Source organism: Phaenicophaeus curvirostris, chromosome 20 (assembly GCF_032191515.1).
Source record: "Phaenicophaeus curvirostris isolate KB17595 chromosome 20, BPBGC_Pcur_1.0, whole genome shotgun sequence".
Lineage (NCBI taxonomy): Eukaryota > Metazoa > Chordata > Aves > Cuculiformes > Cuculidae > Phaenicophaeus > Phaenicophaeus curvirostris.
The window spans coordinates 2,976,455-2,996,482 of record NC_091411.1 but is presented as its reverse complement, the minus strand read 5'-3'; the positions used below and the strand labels follow the sequence as shown (position 1 = coordinate 2,996,482).

General features: G+C 55.8%; 1 protein-coding gene across 1 annotated transcript in view; it reads right to left on the bottom strand.

The window, feature by feature from the left end:
• The window catches only part of ARRDC1 (arrestin domain containing 1), a 47,027-nt gene extending 44,602 nt beyond the window's left edge, over positions 1 to 2,425 (bottom strand). The window contains exon 1 of the mRNA XM_069873116.1: positions 2,266 to 2,425. Coding sequence (XP_069729217.1) covers positions 2,266 to 2,383 — 118 coding nt within the window. The 5' untranslated portion in view covers positions 2,384 to 2,425. The remainder of the gene's footprint in view (positions 1 to 2,265) is intronic.
• Between the last annotated feature and the right edge of the window lie 17,603 nt (positions 2,426 to 20,028).

Here is a 20,028-nt window from a genome sequence, read left to right as displayed (position 1 = left end):
CTTCTCTGAGGCAGGAGAGCAAGCTCCCAGCGTGAAGGATACGAATCCAGCAGTTTGTCTCCCCCCAGCCCATCCCCATCTCCCCACCCTGACGACTGCACCGGCCACCACAGAGCCTGGGTCTCACCTGGGGTTGCAGACACCCATGCATCCCAATTCCACCCACGCTCGTACGCGACCGGGATCACTGCTGCCTGCACCCACCCGCCACGCAAGCTGGCACACACAGGACCACGGACTCAGACTGGATGTCTCCCAAACCGCTACTTGCACAACTCAAAACGTTCACCCAAGGTGTTACAGAAGGGTTGCTTGCTGTGAACTGTGCTAACAAACAGGCAGACAGTCCCGCTGCTGCAGCAGGGGCAGCCACCAGCCGGGACAACGACTCGCCCACCTCCTCCCAGCCTCCTCCCATCGCCCTGTCACAGAAAATACACATCTTGGGGCTCCCCCAGACCCAGGAGCGCAAGGTCACGCTGTTCTGGGGCCACCGCCTCGGAGATGCCAGCAGCCCAGGGAAGATGTAGGGCTCCAGGAACGGCTGGACATGGGGCCAGGCTCCTCCAGCACCTCCTGGTGCCACCACCCTGGGCACCTGCCAGCTCCAGAGGCTCCTGTGAAACAAGCCTGCCCTGGGTTGTGATTCAGGTTATTTTTTATTTTTTTTTTTGGTTGGTGGAGGGGGCGGGGCACTGGTTTCATTTCTTTATGGGATGGAAAGCTAAAGTAAGAGGAAGCAGAGGAGCAGGTTGCTCCTATCAGACCTGCTTCCCGGCTGCCTCATGGCAGGAGGCAAGAGGCGAGGTGTAAGCGCCCGGTCCCAAAACAACAGGGGGGACCCAGCTCCTTCCCCCGCAACTCCAGCTCGGGGAGATGGATGGACCCGGCTCCTTCCACCCCAATTACAGCTCAGGGGAGGGGGACTTGGCTCCTTCTCCCCCCTCCAGCTCCAGGGGGGACTCAGCTCCTTCTACTCCTCCAGGTCCGGGGGGTTGGGACTTGGTACCTTCCCCCTCAACCAATTCCAGCTCGGGGGACCCAGTTTCTTCTCTTTCTCCAGCAAAGGGGGTTCCCTGCTCCTTCTCCCTCTACAGCTCCAGGAGGGACCCGGCTCTTTCCACCCTCCAAATCCGGAAGGTGGAAATCCAGGAGGACCCGGCTCCTTCTCCCTCATCTCCAGGGGCTTCCCGGCTCCTTCTCTTTCTCCCTCTCCAGCTCGATGGGGGAGACCCGACTTCTTCCCCCACACTCCCAGCTCTGGGGTCGGGGGACCCGGCTCCTTCTCCCCCATCTTCGAAGGGGGGGGGGGAAGGGGCAGTTCCTTCTCCGGCTCTAGGGGTATTTGACTCCTTCCCCCTACCCCTAATTCCAGCTCTAAGGGGGACCCAGCTCCTTTTCTTTCTCCCTTTCCAGCTCCAGGGGGCTCCCAGCTCCTTCTCCCAATTCCATCTCCGCGGGGGGAGGTTCCCAGCTCCTTCTCCCTCTGCAGCTCCAAGGGAGGATGGGCTCCTTCCCCTCCAGTCTTAGCTCTGGGATGGGGGGACCCAGCTCCTTCTCCCCCATCTCTGGGGGGGAAGGCAGTTCCTTCTCCTTCTCCCGCTCCAGGGCTACTTGGTTCCTCCCCTACCTCCAATTCCAGCTCCAGGGGGTTCCCAGCTCCTTCTCCCAATTCCAGCTCCAGGAGGGGACCCGGCTTCTTCTCTTTCTCGCCCTAATCCCAGCTCTAGGGGGACGCTTGGCTCCTTCCCTCCCCTAGTTCCAGCTCCAGGGGGTTCCCAGCTCCTTCTCCATCTCCCTCCCAGCTCCTTCTCCCCCCAACTCCAGCTCCAGGGGGTACTTGGTTCCTTCTCCCTCAATCCTAGCTCTGGGGTAGGGGGGCCCGCCTCCTTCTCCCCCATCTCTGGGGGGAAGACAGTTCCTTCTCCGGCTCCAGGGACACTTGGCTCCTTCCCTACCCCCAGTTCCAGCTCCAGGGGCTTCCCAGCTTTTTCCCAATTCCAGCTCCAGGGGGGGGACGCGGCTCCTTCTCTCTCTCCCAGTTCCAGCTCCAGGAGGTTCCCAGCTTCTTCTCCCAATTCCAGCTCCAGGGGGGGGACCCGGCTCCTTCCCTCTCTCTCCCTCTCCAGCTCCAGAGGCTTCCCAGCTCTCTTCCCCAATTCCAGCTCCATGGGGGACCCAGCTCCTTCTCTCTCTCCCCCCAATTCCAGCTCCAGGGGGTTCCCGACTCCTCTCCCCCCCGCTCCAGCCCCTTTCCCGGCTCACCCCGGTACTGCAGCGCTCCCGACAGCCGCACGCACACGGTGCCGGCCAGCGGCTCCCCGGGGCCGAACACGACGCGGCTCTCGCCCAGGCGGATCTCGAACAGCTGAACCTTCCCCATGGCCGCCCGCCCGCCAGCACCTGCCCCGCCGGCCCGGAGCGGGGAGGGAACGGGGCGGGAACGGGGCGGGGCGGGGGGCGGGAACGGGGGCCGTGAGGAGCGAGGGAGGGGCGGGGGGGGGGAGGTGGTTATGGGGCAGGGCGGGGGGGGGGAGGTGGTTATGGGGCAGGGCTGGGGGCCTGGAAGGGAGGGAGGCGGCTGGGGGGCTGCAAGGGGGGGGGATAGTTATGGGGCAGGGCTGTGGGGCTGCGTTGCGGGGTGCAAGGGAGGATCGGCTGTGGGGCTGCAGGGGATGGAGGAGGTTATGGGGCAGGGCTGGGGGGCTGGAAGGGAGGGAGGCGGCTGTGGGGCTGAGCTGTGGGGCTGCAAGGGGGTGATAGTTATGGGGCAGGGCTGAGGGAGGGAGGTGGCTGTGGGGCTGAGCTGTTGGGTTGTGGGGGGCTGCAAGGAGGGGGGGAGATGGTTATGGGGCTGAGCTGTCGGGCTGCAAGGGGGGGAGGCGGCTGTGGGGCTGAGCTGTGGGGTTGTGGGGGGCTGCAAGGAGGGGGGAGATGGTTATGGGGCAGGGCTGGGGGGCAGCTGTGGGGCTGGGCTGCAGGGCAGGGCTGCAGGACGGGTGCTGAGTTGTGGGGCGAGGCTGTGGGGCTGAGCTGTGGGGCTGCGGGGGGGAGATAGTTATGGGGCAGGGCTAGGGGGATGCGGGCTGTAGGGCAGGGCTGTGGGCTTGAGGGGAGCTGCGGGGCAAGGCTGCGGGACAGGGGCTGAGCTGTGGGGCAGGACTGTGGGGCTGCAGGGGAGGGAGGCAGCTGTGGGGCTGGGCTGTTGGGTTGTGGGGGGGCAGCTGTGGGGCTGCAAGGAGGGGGGGAGGTGGTTATGGGGCAGGGCTGCAGGATGGGGGCTGAGTTGTGGGGCTGGGCTATGGGGCTGCGGGGGGTGCAGCTGTGGGGCTGAAAGAGAGGGAGGTGTCTGTGGGGCTGTAAGAGGGGAGATAGTTATGGGGCAGGGCTGTGGGGCTGCAAGGGAGGGAGACGGCTGTGGGGCAGGGCTGTGGGGCAGGGCTGTGGGGCTGGGTTGCGGGGTGCAAGGGAGGGTCGGCTGTGGGGCTGCAAGGGATGGAGGCAGTTATGGGGCTGGGCTGCAGGGGATGGAGGTGGTTATGGGGCAGGGCTGCAAGGGAGAGAGGTGGTTTTGGGGCAGGGCTGCAAGGGATGGAGGCAGTTGTGGGGCCGAGGTGTGAGGGATGGAGGCACTTGTGGGGCTGGGCTGTGCGGGAGGGAGGCAGTTGTGGGGCTGGGCTGCAAGGGACGGAGCTGGTTGTGGGGCCAGAATGTGAGGGAAGGAGCCGGCTGCCCTGCCCGGCGTGGGGCCACCTTGCTTCCCACTGCTCCCTCTAATCTGATCTCTTCTTTGTAATTCTCCCAGCCCAGCTGTCACCTCTCTCTCCTCCTATTTTTATAATCTTTAAGTGTCCAGCACGAGACAAACATGGGGGTCACAGCGGGAACTGGAGTTGAGGGGTCAGCAATAGCCCTACAGTCCCCCGGGGATCAGTGGGGTGAACAGCAGGTTTCTCCCCATGACACTTGTCCTGTGTCCCCTCAGCGCTGTGCGATTACATGAAAAACATCCATAAAACCCACAGCAGAGACAGCGCCCGGGAAAGGCACCTCCCGGCGAGGCCTCCCGGCTGCTGACAACCAGGCTGCAGGCATGGGCAGAATTAATAAGTATAAAATGATCTCTTTATCCGCAGAGTGCACCCAGCCCAGACCCGGCTGGATGGACAGACGGACATCCTCCCGGGGACAGACCTGCGGGGCTGCAGGACCCTCCCTATAGTGGGTACCACAAGGTAAAACCCCACAGAAAGCGCTAAAGGAGGATTCCCAGCACACAGGGATCCTTCTGGGAAGCCCTTCCAGGCTCTGGTATTTAGAAGCTACCTCTTATTTCCAGCCTGCGCGTAGTCACAGGCAACGTGCCCCCCTCCAGTTGTGTGCCAAGGCTTTCAGCAGCTCATCTCCTCCCGCGGGGCGGATGCTGGGATGCATCCATACGCCGCTCTCCTTGCGCTGCCCTTTAGCTTTTGTTTTTGTCAAGCTACGCACTCCGATTTTCTCCAGTCTCTTTATTTTGTAAGAGGAGCCTGCAAGCCTCTTTCATCAGGCTCTGCAGCCTCTGTTCAGCTCTGCCAGCGACAAACAAACAAACTGGGGGAGGGGGGATAAAGCACACAGTGATGTCGCTGAACCCCGTTCCCCTATGGAAAGAGGGTGAAACCTCAGGGCTTTGGGGTCACCCCATCTCCTGGTGAGCACCAGCACCCTCAGCCCAGAGGGACATCACTCGGGTGACAACTCAGGGTGAAAAATACCCCTTTGCCAAAGCCGAGCCCCACGTGCCGCACGCGGTGCAGCTCTCCTGACACCAAGATTTATGCGCCTTGTTTGCAGAAAAGTTAATTTTAAGCGCAGCAAAGTTGCTCGCCCAAGGTCACAACGTGACTGAAAAGAATTCCTGCGCCAGGAGAAGAACAAAGGCGCCTGGGCTCCGGCCACGGCTCTGCTCGCTGTGGCACAGCCTCAGCACTGCAAGACACTCACCGTGTGCTTAGACACAAATACAGAAGCCCTTCTCGTGACATGGCTGGCTGAACAAGAGCCAGCAGTGGCCCAGGTGGCCAAGAAGGCCAATGGCATCTTGGCTTGGATCAGAAACAGCGTGACCAGCAGGTCCAGGGAGGTTCTTCTCCCTCTGGACTCGGCACTGGTGAGACCGCTCCTCGAATCCTGTGTTCAGTTCTGGGCCCCTCACCACAAGAAGGATGTTGAGGCTCTGGAGCGAGTCCAGAGAAGAGCAACAAAGCTGGTGAGGGGGCTGGAGAACAGGCCTTATGAGGAACGGCTGAGAGAGCTGGGGGTGTTTAGCCTGGAGAACAGGAGGCTGAAGAGAGACCTCATTGCTCTCTCCAACTCCCTGACAGGAGGTTGTGGAGAGGAGGGAGCTGGGCTCTTCTCCGAAGTGACAGGGGACAGGACGAGAGGGAATGGCCTCAAGCTCCACCAGGGGAGGTTTAGGCTGAACATTAGGAAAGAAAATTTTCACAGAAAGGGTTATTGGGCACTGGCAGAGGCTGCCCAGGGAGGTGGTTGAGTCACCTTCCCTGGAGGTGTTTAAGGGACGGGTGGATGAGGTGCTGAGGGACATGGTTTAGTGATTGGTGGGAATGGTTGGACTCGATGATCCGATGGGTCTCTTCCAACCTGGTGATTCTATGGTTCTATGATTCTATGATGTTAATCTGTCCCCCAGACTGCAGCTACACTGTTTGTACGATGGAACCAGAGGGATATAATTCAATATATTTGCTGCCTGCAGTGCCTGAGCACCTGCTGTTCAACTTACACAGCCTGGTGGTGCCAGGTTCAGGAGGGTTTTCCTCATCAAACGCGTGTTTGCATTCCTGCCTCCCTGCTCATCTGCATGTGCCCTGGAGTCACCCCTGTTATCTAATTGCATGTAGAGACACTGATGCTGATATTCAGAGTGGGTAAAAAAAAAAAAACCAGTTGAAGATGGTTGGTAAACAGCAAAAGATTTACTTTCCTGCTCTTTTGGACAATTATTTTGCTTTAAAAAAATTGTTTTGAAGGATTTGTCCTGGTGGTGGTACATTTCACTTCCTCCAGGCTCTGTCTGCTCTCCCTTCCTCCTTTTTCTCTTAGTAAAAGAAAGGGAAAAACAAATGTCAACCTCTGTTCTAAGAATAAAATTTTCCTTTCACATATCATCACATTCCCCTGCCTTCAAGGAACACAAAGTTTCTCAACAAAGAACGTAGTGATTATTAAAAAAAACCAACTTATCTCACAACAAAACGCCCACTGGCACCTGAGCCATGATTTACCAATGGCACAAACGAGCTGTGATTGACTGTGAGTGCTCTCACACGTGGGTAAAACGTGCCCACAGAGGGATGGGCTGCGATGCAGGTCTCATACCACCCCTGTCTGTGTGGTCATTTATGAGCAAAAGACTTAATGGTTGTTGTAGGCATCGCCTTGTGACTCAAATCTGTTCCTCTCTCAGCATTCATAGAATGGTTTGGGTTGGAAGGGACCTCACAGCCCATCCAGTCCCACCCCCTGCCACGGGCAGGGACACCTCCCACTGGATCAGGGGCTCCAAGCCCCATCCAACCTGGCCTTGAACCCCTCCAGGGATGCAGCAGCCACCTGGGCAACATGGGACAGGGCCTCACTGTCCTTATAATGAAGAATTTCTTCCTAATCATTCCAGATGTTGTCCTGCAGCTGCATGCAGTGACGTGGGCAAGGCACAGCCCCGCCTGACCGTGCCTCAGTTTCCCCTGTGCTGGACACAATCATCTCACCCTGTGGAGCTGAGCAAGGGACCCGGCAGCTCTCGGGGAGAGGCACCAAGGAAATGCCAGAGCCGTGACAGGTCCGGGGTTTAATGATGTGAACACTTGTGGGTGAGGCAGCAGCACGTTACCCCTGGGGCAATTTGTACTTTACAAGGTTGCTTCTACCTGCTCTGTTGCTTCAAGTCTGCGGCTGCTGCAGAGATGGGCGCTGCTGGGGGAGCTCCTGCCCCCCCAGCTCTCTAGCCCCTCTGTTAGAAGGAGTCTTTCTCTCAGTCCTCAAGATTTTTTCTTTTCCTCTTCCAACCTCTCCCCTGTACTGGTGGGGGGAGCAAGGGACTGATTGGGTGGGGGCTTTGCTGCTGGCCAGGGTGGCCCAGGGCTCCCCATAAGCTCAGGCACCAGAGCAGCTGTGATGGGGAAAAAAGCAAGCAGCCAAGTGGTACAGCCAGGGACACTGGTTTATCAAGCTTCCCTTGGACTAAACCACACATACACAGGCAGCGAGCATGTGGAGGGCTCGCCGCTATCACCGTTACACTGCGTACACCACTGGTTACTATTTCATATACTTATGTATGTATACAAAATCCATAATGCCCATATATTTATATTATACCTTTCCAAATTACTACCCTGTTTAACTCGGTGCCCCATGGCTTCTCATGTCACCTGCTAGCAGGAACAACAAGTTCTCCTTGGTTTCAGGCAAACACCTTTCACAGATAGCATTGTTCAGCTGCCTTCCTGCACACCCTTCCTCTCCGTGGTCCCCAGTTTCCAATCTGTGGCTTCACCGGCTCGGATGTGGGTCTGCGAGGCCGCTCGCAAGCAGCTTCCCCAAGTAGACATGGTGGCATTGGAGCTAAATATCTCACCAGTGGTGTATGAAGCTCTAGGAACACACCGTCCTGGGGCTCTGCAGCAGCTGCATCTCCCTGGCACATCCCACGGATGCACGGAGCCCCCCAGGAGTGAGGGCCACCAGTCCCACCACAGACCCGCTCCTGGTCAATGAGAAGAGACCTCATTGCTCTCTACAACTACCTGAAAGGAGGTTGTGGAGAGGAGGGAGCTGGGCTCTTCTCCCAAGTGACAGGGGACAGGACGAGAGGGAATGGCCTCAAGCTCCACCAGGGGAGGTTCAGGCTGAACATCAGGAAAAAATTTTCACAGAAACAGTCATTGGGCACTGGCAGAGGCTGCCCCGGGAGGTAGTTGAGTCACCTTCCCTGGAGGTGTTTAAGGGACGGGTGGACGAGGCGCTGAGGGACATGGTTTAGTGATTGATGGGAATGGTTGGACTCGATGATCTGGTGGGTCTCTTCCAACCTGGTGATTCTGTGATTCTATGAAACCCTAAGGGCCTGTAATAGCAGAATAAACATCACCCACTCATGCTCCTACTGTGCACCCGATTAAAGAATGTACCGGCTGAAGCATCTCTGCCAGAGAGATGAGACTTCCCTTAAGTGGAGGACAACCCTCCCTGCTATGTCCCTCAGCAGTTCACTCCTTCTGCTCATCCCTCTTATTGCCAACATGCACGCCTGATTTTTAGTCCGACCTTGCCAGGCTTCAGCCGCTGGTTCTTGTTCTTTCTCTGACATTAGAGCATCCTTTAGCACCAGGTAATGTCTCCTTCTGAAGGTACTTACACACCAAAATCAAGACACCTCTCAATTTCTTTGATAAACTCAGCCATTTGAGCTCTCCAAGTCACTCCTTGTAAAGCTGTTTCTCCAGCCTTCATGTTACTATGCTGGCTTGTGTCTATGAAACCCACGTACTGGCATTTGTGTTGATGGAAATCCTCCTGCAGGAGCAGCCTCCCAAGTACAGACACGTGCAGGAATTGATGCATTAGAGCGTATTTATCCCCAAATGCACAGAGGTATGTGCAAGCCCTTTGGCCCACATACCAAGAGACCAGATGAACATCCATGGATAACACAGAGGTGCTCCTGGCCAGTTCCCCCATCAAGAAGGTAACCCTCACCCCTGGGAAAAGGCAGCTGATTTAGGGCCATCCCTCCTAAACCAGATCCTTCCTTTCAATCTTCCTGCCCCCAAGCCATGGAGAAAGAGGAGGGCAGGGAGAGGAGACCCCAGCTGAGCCGCTGTGGTGCTGTGACCCCTTCACATGGATGCTATTGCTTTAATGAGTTAACACCCAGCCAGCACCCACCGAGACACAAAGGAAAATCCTTAGAGAGAGGCAAGGCATTAATTACTATTACTATAATTGTAATCACAGTGCCTCGATTTCTGATCTCCTTCACTGGAAGAGCCTCCATTGCTCAGCGTGGGACTGTGGAGGAGGATCAGATGGTGTAACGCCTGCCCTCCCTTCCCCACAGGGTTTGGCGTTTGTGCCCAGGTAGAGCGGGGACACCAGTTTGCTTGCACTCACCTACAGGCTCTGGGAACAGGAGGGTTTACTCCCTCTTGGAGATCCCAGCGGGACCTCCCTGAGAAAAGGGCCAAATGAAAACCCAGGGCTGGACTCCCATGCCCCCAGCACCATGCGGGATTCTGCATTTCTCCTGCAATGAAAAACTCCTTGTATTTGGGATTGGGTTCCTGCAATGCCATGGTAAGGCAGCAGCTGCCGTTTAACACGTATGAGCATAATGATGTCAAAGTTTATGGGGACCCCAGAGGGGCTTCTGCAGGGAAGAGCTGGGCTGTGGGAGGAGGGCAGCCCGGTTCCTGGGTGTCTGCCATCCCAAGCGGCATCCTGCACCAGAAGAGGGTCCAACAGCAGGGAGGCCACTAGCTCTGCCTGACCGACCCCTGGGGTGCAAGACATTTGGATCCTGTGTTTGACCTGGCTCTTGGGTCTCCCTTCCTTTCCCAGTTCTTTCACTTCCCTTTCCCCCCATACTGGCTTCCGCTAACAACATCACAGTGTTGCTGTTCGTGAGAGCAACCTCCTAGAACAGCAGCCAACAGCTCTTTCTCCATCCATGACCCTGGTTCAGCACCACCCTGGCCAGGATTAATTTGCTCAACCAGCCCATACGTCCCACTTCCAGTAGATAAAACCCAGTGGGATGGACCCTGCCTTTGAATGCCAAGGATAAAAATCACCAAGAACCGCCCCAACCCTTCATGCAGCCCAGCAGGAGGTGACTGGGGAGGGGAGATCCTGCACCAAGGATCACATCAGCAAGCCAGCTTGAGAGCCCTGGGATGGGGACACCCCACAGCACTCATGCTCTTCTCCCACACCTGGCTGCCTTTCCAGCACATGGAAAATCCCACTCCCTCTCTCAGCACACATCTTCCCCCTGCTGCCCACAAGAACACTTCGTTTTCCTGCACATCATCCAGAGCAAAAAAATGTCAGTCCCTGGCATGGAGAAACATCCTCCAGCAGCTGCTCCTGCAGGAATGTGGAGAACCTTCATGGCACACGTCAAAGCTGGACGTTGGAGCCAAACCATGGCTAAATGTAGATGCATCCAGAGGACTGAGGCTCATAGTGATGTGGGCATCCCCCTCCCCTGCCGCAAGTAGCTCTGGTGGCGTATCTGAGGGTTCCCTTCAAACAAACCCACATCCCCAGAGCACAAGGCAGAGCCCATTCCCCATCACCCAGCGTAAGGGACAGGACAGCACATCAGCAGAGCTGACCCCAAGGACACCCCGGGGAGGAGCAGAATGCGACCCAAACCCAGGTGTGCAGGCGAAGGAGTAGATCTCTCAGCCAAAGCTACTGCTAGAGCAGCGCCCTGCCCAAGGGCACTGAACATTTTCTTTGTGAAGTAATGCTTTCCAAAAGAGTTTTCTGGCTGGCTGCATCATGGGTGGATGCTGAGTGGAAAAGCAGGTTGGCATGGGTTTTCTCCAGCCCCACACCTTGCTGTTCCCATCCCTGCTCACCCCAGCTCGCGTCCCCTGCCCACAGCAGCGGGGCTGTTCTGGAGCCATCCTTCCTCTGTTATTTCCATTTCCCTGGTCATTGATTTGGGTTTCTGTGAGCTAATACGCAGGACTCAAAGGTTGCTGCTCTGAGGTCAGAGCTGTCACGCGACAGGTGAGTCACGTCTGACCAACCTGCCTCGGCCAGAGCAGGAGGAGTCATTAAAACATCCTCCACTCTCATGACATGAGCGATGCCTGTCCCAGCCACGTCAGCACCGTGCTGCTCACTCAAGGAGCTGATGGAGGCTCTGCCTATGCTAGAACCACATGCTGGACATCTTCTACCAGCCCAGGACACTGTCAGCTGAGCTGGTAGCAAGTGAAGCAGTCAAAGGTGGGTCTACAATCTATTTTCACCATGTGACCAGGTAAGCATGATGCTTGTGCAGCCAGTTGATTTATGGCACTTGTATTGGGCTAGCTGATGACAATCAAAGCCACCGTCCCCAGGGGAATACAAGCAGAGGACAGAGCAGCTCGTGACAGGTTCTAGGAGCAGCTCCTGGGACACTGCTCCTGCCAGCAAGCCCCAGCTCTCTGCATGGAGAATAACTGCCAGCCCACCTAGCCAGGTCCATGGGGGGTGCAGGATGGTGACAGAAAACAAACAGACATGATTTTGATGTGGCCCAGGGCTGAACCTGGGTGCAAAACTGCCCTGAGAAAGCAGCCAGCACCTGGCACCGTGAGGTAAGTGAAGGCAAAAAGCCACTGGTCCATCCTCACTGCTCTGCCTGCCTCCACGCGCTTATGTTGGTGGGAGCTGAGCTGGATGAGCTTCTGCATGTCCGCGTCCATTCCCCCCACACTGCCTCTGTCTAGGAAACCTACCAAGCTATGGTCGCCCAGTCTACCCACGGGGACAGTGTGAGCTGAAGCCCCTGTGCCACCCCAGGGTCCCAAGGGGGCTGAGGCAGCAGCAAGAGCCTCCAGCACCCAGCAGAGGTACAAGGGTGCAGCCTGGCAGGAAAGAGGCAGAGGAACATCCAGTATGTGCAACTGGGAGGGCAGAGCACGTGCCTTTGAGAGAGCCGCATACTGGGATCTAAGAGTTTCCCCCATTAAACTGAAAGCCAAGTTCAGGTCTCTGTGTTACAACAACACAACTAGTCAGAAAGCACAGAAAGGCAGCTCAGGGCAGACCAGCTGTGAGTGATGTACGAGACCTCGTAGCCTTTCCCTTCTCCAGAAGCTTGAGGAGATGGGAGAAGGACATGCTAGGCACTGAAGAGCTGGTGAAACAAGCCATGGGACCCTTGTCCTCAGACAAGGGAAGAGACATGGAAAGCCTGATGTAATACAGCCAGGATGACTGTTAACAGCATCCTTCAGCTGCCTGTGAATGTGAGGGTGAGACGGAAACACCCCAGGCACAGTGTGTGTCCATGTCCTGGATTAAGCTCCATGGAGAAGACAGAATCATCCTAGTTGTATCTTCCCAGATTGGTCTTATTTCACCATTTTCCTTGGGGCAGGAGCTCGCCTTACAGACCAGCTGCTGCCAAATACGTCAAAGCATCTTTTACTTCCCTGAACTACAATATCACAGCTGTCACCCATCCTCCCTGTATCCCATGAGCTTGAGATGGTTTAGGGTGAAACCAGTTCCTTTGCTAGCAGCTCTGTAACTCAACAGCACCCATCACTTTTGCACACTCCTCCCATTGGCAAATATTCCAAGCCCAGCCCTATCTGCAGCTATTTTTAGAGAGTTCTCCTAAACCCTGCCTTACATTGGCATTTCAGCCACTGGAAACGCCTCCCATGATGTGAATCAAGGCCAGCAAATGCATTTGGTTTGTGATATCAGTTATCAGGCTAGAGCAGCAGCAGAAGAAATCGCTTCATTTGGGTTTGAATCATCTCTTGAGCAGACACCTGCCTGGCTACAGCCCAGCTGCAGCTCGACCTGTGCCCACTTCTCTTAGCAGATATAATTTCACTGTTTGCCTCTCTTGCTGCAACCCAAGTCCCTGCAGGAGCTGCAAAGGCCTGAAACGAAGCGTGCTTGAAAAAGAGAAAGACAGCACTGCAATTGCATCTCATTGTCCTCTTTGGATATCCTCCTGCTCATGGCATCCCACCCCTTGGCATCGCTTGTCAGCCGCTGCAGGAAGTAAGGATCAAAGAAGAAATTCAATTCCCTGGACCCAGTTTGCCACTGCCCGTCCCCATGCACCCTCGGGGACTTTGCTGCTGTGCACACCCTGTGGGGTCCAAGTTTCTCATTTCCCAGCTCCTCACACGGGTGCCTGCGCACAAGGCATCACCACGGGGAGCTGGTCCTGGGGTGGAAACGCGGCCATCTCAGTGTCACAACACAGCGGGGACTGTCACTGTGACAATGCAGAGCACACGTCCTCCCACCCCAAAGGCAGCCAGAGGAAATTTAAGGCTACTGTCCCTCTCTTTAAGCCTGACAGGTGCCAAGGCCACATCCTAGCAGCCTTTAACCAAACAGGTGAGCAGTGACGTTTCAAAAGGCAGCACAACAGAGACCGATATCAGTGAGGAACCTTGGTGTACCTGCAATATTTAGCAGCAAGCAGGTTTAGTGATTGCTAGGAATGGTTGGACTCAATGATCTGGTGGGTCTTTTCCAACCTGGTGATTCTATGATTCTATGACTCTATGAAAACTGCCGATGTTCTCATGCTTGCTAGCTGTTGAGACCTTGGAATCTTTATTAAGACCCGGGAGTTAATAGGAAAGGAATGCACTAGGCGGAAAACATGAAGATAAGGGGCACATCTGTGGAAAACAGGGGGTTGCATTCTGTCGCTGTGCTGCAGGATTCTCACAAGTGGAAATTCACTGGAATAGCTGTTACTGGACACAGAGGCACTATATAAGGTTTGCGCCCTCTCAATAAAGTTGATCTCGATCGTTGCCTCATCGATGGGGTCCGTGCCTTAATCGCTACAGTCTGGGGGCTCCCAAAGGTCCAGGGAGCCAGGAGGGGCACCACAGCTGCAGGGCAGAGTCTCACCAGCAAGTGCTTCATCCTTCAGTCCAAGAGATAGTAGGAATGTTCATTTAGGAGTCCAGCCCTTCAGGAAAGTTCCCAAAAATGAGGCAGGTTTAAAACCAAACCAGAAACAACCAAACTGTGAGGATTATCATGGTGAGACATAGCCTGGTGATCTTCTGGCAGGCTTACAATGATAAAGTGGATCAAGCTGGGAAATCTATCTGTGGATTAGGGTCTGGATGACCAACACTGGAGACCAACACTCCTCAGTGCATCTAAGAGGGACGGATGGCCCTGGCATTGCTTAAGTAGACACCAGTGCCCATGGGCTGGGGCTGTAGGTGAGGCTGGTCTGGGCCACTAGAGACTGTTAGTGTCCTGACAACCTGTGCAGATCCTGCCCCTCACCCAGCTCCCACGCAGCTCCCAGCCTGCAGCTGGTAGGTAGCTTCTCTGCTCTGCTAATGCCTCACTAGGGCTGGTGCTCAGGAGGGTGCTGGGGTCAACAGGAGTGGCTGCCGCAGGTCATTAAGGACTCATTTGTGGAGGCTGCTCAAGGGACACCTGGAGGAGCTGGATTCTTTGGAGACCTTTCTTAAGCCAAACATCAAACCGTTGCTGTGGGCTTCGTGGCACCACTCTACAAAAAACTCTTGTCTGCACATAGCAGTAGCCCCCACTGCAGCAGGGAGCACCAAGGCAGACCCTGCCCCATCCCTGCCAGGGGATTGGGAACTCTACCCGTTGGGACATGGGGCTGACCTCCTCTGCATGGTTACAGCCTCTGCTGCCTTCTCTCCCAGGAGGAGGAGGGCAGACCTGTAGGCTCCTCTTACAACGTGGTGCTACAGACTAGAAGTCTGGCTAGAAAGCTTCCTGGAGGAGAAGGACCTGGGGGTGTTGGTTGACAGCAACTGAACAGGAGCCAGCAGTGGCCCAGGTGGCCAAGAAGGCCAATGGCATCTTGGCTTGGATCAGAAACGGCGTGACCAGCAGGGCCAGGGAGGTTCTTCTCCCTCTGGACTCGGCACTGGTGAGACCGCTCCTCGAATCCTGTGTTCAGTTCTGGGCCCCTCACCATAAGAAGGATGTTGAGGCTCTGGAGCGAGTCCAGAGAAGAGCAACAAAGCTGGTGAGGGGGCTGGAGAACAGGCCTTATGAGGAGCGGCTGAGGGAGCTGGGGGTGTTTAGCCTGGAGAAGAGGAGGCTGAGGGGAGACCTCATTGCTCTCTACAACTACCCGAAAGGAGGTTGTGGAGAGGAGGGTGCTGGGCTCTTCTCCCAAGTGACAGGGGACAGGACGAGAGGGAATGGCCTCAAGCTCCACCAGGGGAGGTTTAGGCTGAGTATCAGGAAAAAATTTTCACGGGAAGGGTCAATGGGCACTGGAACAGGCTGCCCAGGGAGGGGGTTGAGTCACCTTCCCTGGAGGTGTTTAAGGGACGGGTGGACGAGGTGCTAAGGGGCATGGTTTAGTGACTGGTGGGAATGGTTGGACTCGATCATCCGGTGGGTCTCTTCCAACATGGTGATTCTGTGATTCTTACACTCAAGTGCAATCCCGAACCCTCAATCCAACCGCTCACAATGAAGTCACCTGTCCTCAGTGCCCCTAGAAACTCCCCCTAGAGTGTTGGTGCTGCCACAGGGTGTCCCCTTGCTTCTGATTGCAGTATGTTACATCATCCAGATGCAAGGCAGGCAAGAGGTGTAATTGCAGCTGCTGAGGCCATCTAATGCTTCCCCCTTGTTCTGTGGGTGAGGTAAATGACCGTCTGCTCCTGGTGCCCTGCCATGGAAACAAGCCTTCCTGGAAAGTCTAATTGCTGTAAATTCCCAGCAGTGAGCAAGTGGCAGTCACTGGCAGCCAGCACGACCCTCTCCCTGCACAGCACCCGTGATTGAGCCCCACGTTCAGAAATGGAGAGGGTTTTTAGCAGTGGTGATGCCATGTGAGTTGATCATAAAATTGCTAGATTGGATCCAGATCATCAAGTCCAACCATACCTGCCCACTACTAAATCATATCCTTAAACATTTCATCTGCTTGTCTCTTAAACACCTCCAGGGATGGTGACTCAGTCACCTCCCTGGGCAGCCTCTGCCAGGGCCTAAGAACCCTTCTGGTGAGCAAATTTTTCCTAATGTCCAGTCTGAACCTCCCCAATGCAATTTAAGGCCATTCCCTCTTGTCCTGTCACTTGGGAGAAGAGACCAACACCCACCTCACTACAACCTCCTTTCAGATAGTTGTAGACAGTGATAACGTCTCCTCTTCTCCAGGCTAAACAACCCCAGTTCCCTCAACTGCTCCTTTTAAGACTTGTTCTCCAGCCCCTTCCCCCAGCTTCATCTCTCTGCTCTGGACACGCTCCAGGACCTCAATGTCTTTCTTGTCATAAGGGGCCCCAAACTGAACTCATTGTTCTGGGCTACATCCCCCTCTTAGCAACACGCTGCTGCCACCTGGGCTGCTCTTATCACCACAGCCCACCTGGGACTAAGCTGGGGCTGACAGAACTCCCTTCATCCAAAACTTTTAGGGACCAAACTGACCCCTCTGGATGCAAACCCAGCACCAGCTGGGTGGGAGCTCACCACCCACGGCCACCAGGTTCCTTGGGAGTGAGGTTTGGTCCTGGAGAGCCACACAGGGAGAGCGGGAAGCCAGGACCAAACACCCCCTGGCTAAACTTCTCCCTAACTCTTCTCCTGGCACACTGGGTGCCACTGCATGATGCTTGCCCCCCTCCAGCTGCTGTTGCATTTCAACAGCAGCGAATTGCTGGTAATGAGCTGTGTCTCTCTATTCGCTGAGAGCCTTCGAGATCAAAGATGCTCTTATACAAAACCCAAATATTATCACTGGCCCTTAAAGGCCAGACAGCTTCTAAGGGAAAAAAATTCAATTTTCTGTAGGTCTAAATTGAAACCATTTTAATGCTTATTAAGATACACTCAAGCAGTTCGTGCAGGCTGGAAGACAGGGAAGGGGAAAAAAGAGAAGTTATTATTGACATTTTAGTTTAGGTCTTTATTCTACCCAGAGCTCTCCACTTCTGGCCGGCGGCTTTGAGTAATGCTATTGTTAGCAGCAGAATTGTAATCCTAATGTCCTTTTTATAACTGGCTTGGGAATAGAACCTCCTGAAGGTCTTGACTGAATTCAAAGTAATGGAATTTATAGTGCTGAAAAGAGACCTGAAGATGGAGAAATTGCAAGCCCTGTGCTGTTGTTCCGGGATGGTCACAATGCTCGAAGACCCTGGGTGTCCGTCTCTTTCTGCAGAGCTTGGAGGTGAAGGAAGGGACCACAGTGGGTGCCTGGTGCTCAGGTGTCCCAGGTTGGCAGCCCACAGCCGGAGCCCCTCATCACAACCCCAGGGACAGTTGTCCTGAGGGGTGATGCACCGCTTGGCAGCGTCCAGCTCTGTGCCTCCAGCCGAGGGGTGGGATGGGGGCAGGAGAGAGCCCAGAGGGGTATTTACAATCCTAGAACAGTTTGGGTTGGAAGGGACCTTAAAGCCCACATAGCTCTACCCCCTGCCACGGGCAGGGACACCTCCCACTGGATCCAGTTGCTCCCAGCCCCATCCAGCCTGGCCTTGAACCCCTCCAGGGATGGGGCAGCCACCCCTGCTCTGGGCAACCTGGGCCAGGGCCTCCTCACCCTCACAGCAAAACATTTCTCCCTAAGATCTCATTTCAATCTCCCCTCTCTCAGCTGGGGCAGGTGGGCACGGTCAGAGCAGCCCTGAGGAGCTCGTGTTGAAGATCTTCCCTGTGCCTCCGACCCGCAGAGCGGCTCCCCCCGCACCCAAACCCCGCGGAGGAGAGCGAGGCCCGAGCCCCTGAGCTCTGCGAAGGCGCCTGCGGGGGGCAGCAAACAGCTGCCTGGAGGAGAGGGACCTGGGGGTGTTGGTTGACAGCGACTGAACAGGAGCCGGCAGGGGCCCAGGGGGCCAAGAAGGCCAATGGCATCTTGGCTTGGATCAGAAACGGCGTGACCAGCAGGGCCAGGGAGGTTCTTCTCCCTCTGGACTCGGCACTGGTGAGACCGCTCCTCGAATCCTGTGTTCAGTTCTGGGCCCCTCACCACAAGAAGGATGTTGAGGCTCTGGAGCGAGTCCAGAGAAGAGCAACGAAGCTGGTGAGGGGGCTGGAGAACAGGCCTTATGAGGAGCGGCTGAGAGAGCTGGGGGTGTTTAGCCTGGAGAAGAGGAGGCTGAGGGGAGACCTCATTGCTCTCTACAACTACCTGAAAGGAGGTTGTGGAGAGGAGGGAGCTGGGCTCTTCTCCCAAGTGACAGGGGACAGGGCAAGAGGGAATGGCCTCAAGCTCCACCAGGGGAGGTTTAGGCTGGACATTAGGAAAGAGTTTTTTCCCAGAAAGGGTCATTGGGCACTGGAACAGGCTGCCCAGGGAGGGGGTTGAGTCACCTTCCCTGGAGGTGTTTAAGGTGTGGGTGGACGAGGTGCTGAGGGACATGGTTTAGTGATTGGTGGGAATGGTTGGGCTCAATGATCCGATGGGTCTCTTCCAACCTGGTGATTCTATGATTCTAAACCCCAGGCAGCTCCAGCCATGGTGCCTCCTCCCTAACCCCGCCTCGGGGATGCCCTGGGGAGAGATTACCCGCAGCAGCCCAGTTCTGGGTTGAATTCCACCCTGGGGTCCCAGCACCAATTCCACCCATTGCAGAGAAGTGGGCGAAGCCTGGTGGATCTTCTCCCAGCACTGTCCAAGCCTTGGATGGGGACGGGGACGCTGAACCCTCACCCGTGGCCTCCAGGCAGTCCCATGATCTCCCAGCTCTGAGGAGCTCCTTCAGAAAGGCCCTGGATAACAATCACCCACATTCACCCTCAGCTGCCTTGTATCACGGTGGAGTCCACCCGGGGACCCAGCACCGCTTCCCCCCATCTCTGAGCACTGGGAGATGCTGGGTGCATCTCCTCCCAGCCCTGCCAAACCCCTGGGGAACACTGTCCCCTTGCCCATAGCCTCCTGACAGCCCCAGTGAGAGGTCACAAGGCATTATCCCTGCCCCCCAGCTCAGGTGTCATAACGATGACCCGTTTTGCACCCCCAGCAGCCCAGTTCTGCCATGGATTCCACCTGGTTTCCCTGCACCGGTTCCACCCAACACGCAGTACCAGCTAATGCTGGCTGCATCTCCTCCCTGCAGCCCCAGTGAGGGGCCACCGTGCATCATCCCTGACCCCCAGCTCTGGGGCATTCCATCAGGAAGGCCCTGGATAACGATTACCCACATCGAATCATAAAATCACCAAGTTGGAAAAGACCCACAGGATCATTGAGTCCAACCCTTCCTATCAAATTGCACCCTCAGCAACTCGATTCTGTGTTAAACTCCACCTGGAGTCCTAGCACTGCTTCCACCCGCTGCGGAGAACTGGCCGATGCCAGGTGTATCTCCCAGCACTGCCCAACCCTTGGATTATGGGGATGGGAACACTGTCTGCCCATGGCCTCAAGCCCCAGCCCGAGGGCCGGCTCCATCCCCAGCGTCTGCTCCACTGGTTGAACCCAACAACCCAACTTTTACAGCAACAGACACCAGAATTGTGAGAAAAGCTACTGTGGGAACTTGCTGGTGCCCTCATTTCCCTTGTGCTGCAGGCCCTGTAGTGGGAACCACTCCAGTTTTGGGTGAAAAAAAACCCCCAGACATATGATTTCTGGCCCATCTTCACCTCAGAAAGTACAAGCAAGATGTGCGTTTTGGCAGAGGACAGTGTGAAAGCGTCCAAGCGCACAGCAGTTCTGGCTGTGTGAGGACCAGTGGGCAGCATCCTTGGTGAGCAGCAGCCAGGGCTGATCCCAGGTCAGGGAAAAGCCCCGTCTGTGGCTTTGGGTCTGCTCTCGGCTGAAGAGAAGAATTGTGAGGTGAGACCAAAGGTGTGTGGTGAGGTTCAAAGTGTTTGGATGTACCACAGCACTGCATCTGGCCAGGGATGTTTGCACGTTGGCGACATGGATTGATTTAATCAAGGGCTGTACAGCACCGTGTGATGAAAACTAAAGTACTTCAAGCCACCAGTACAAGTCAGGGAAATAAACATTAGTCTTCCCACTCCAGATTTATTTCTTTATTGATTTTCCAACTTCATCCAGCAGCTGCTGTCCCAGGGCTCAAATTACTCATTGAAGACATCATAGAAATGAGAGGGGAACAAGACAGCATTGTGGGTTTGGTAAAAAACGCTAAACATCCCAAATAGCAATTTCCGGAAGGAAAAGTTTTCCCTTTTTAGGGTGGAGACCGGGTAACGTTTGTTCCGGAACAGCTCAGAGACAGCGAGGGATCCTGGCTGCTTGTGGTGCGGGACACGGCC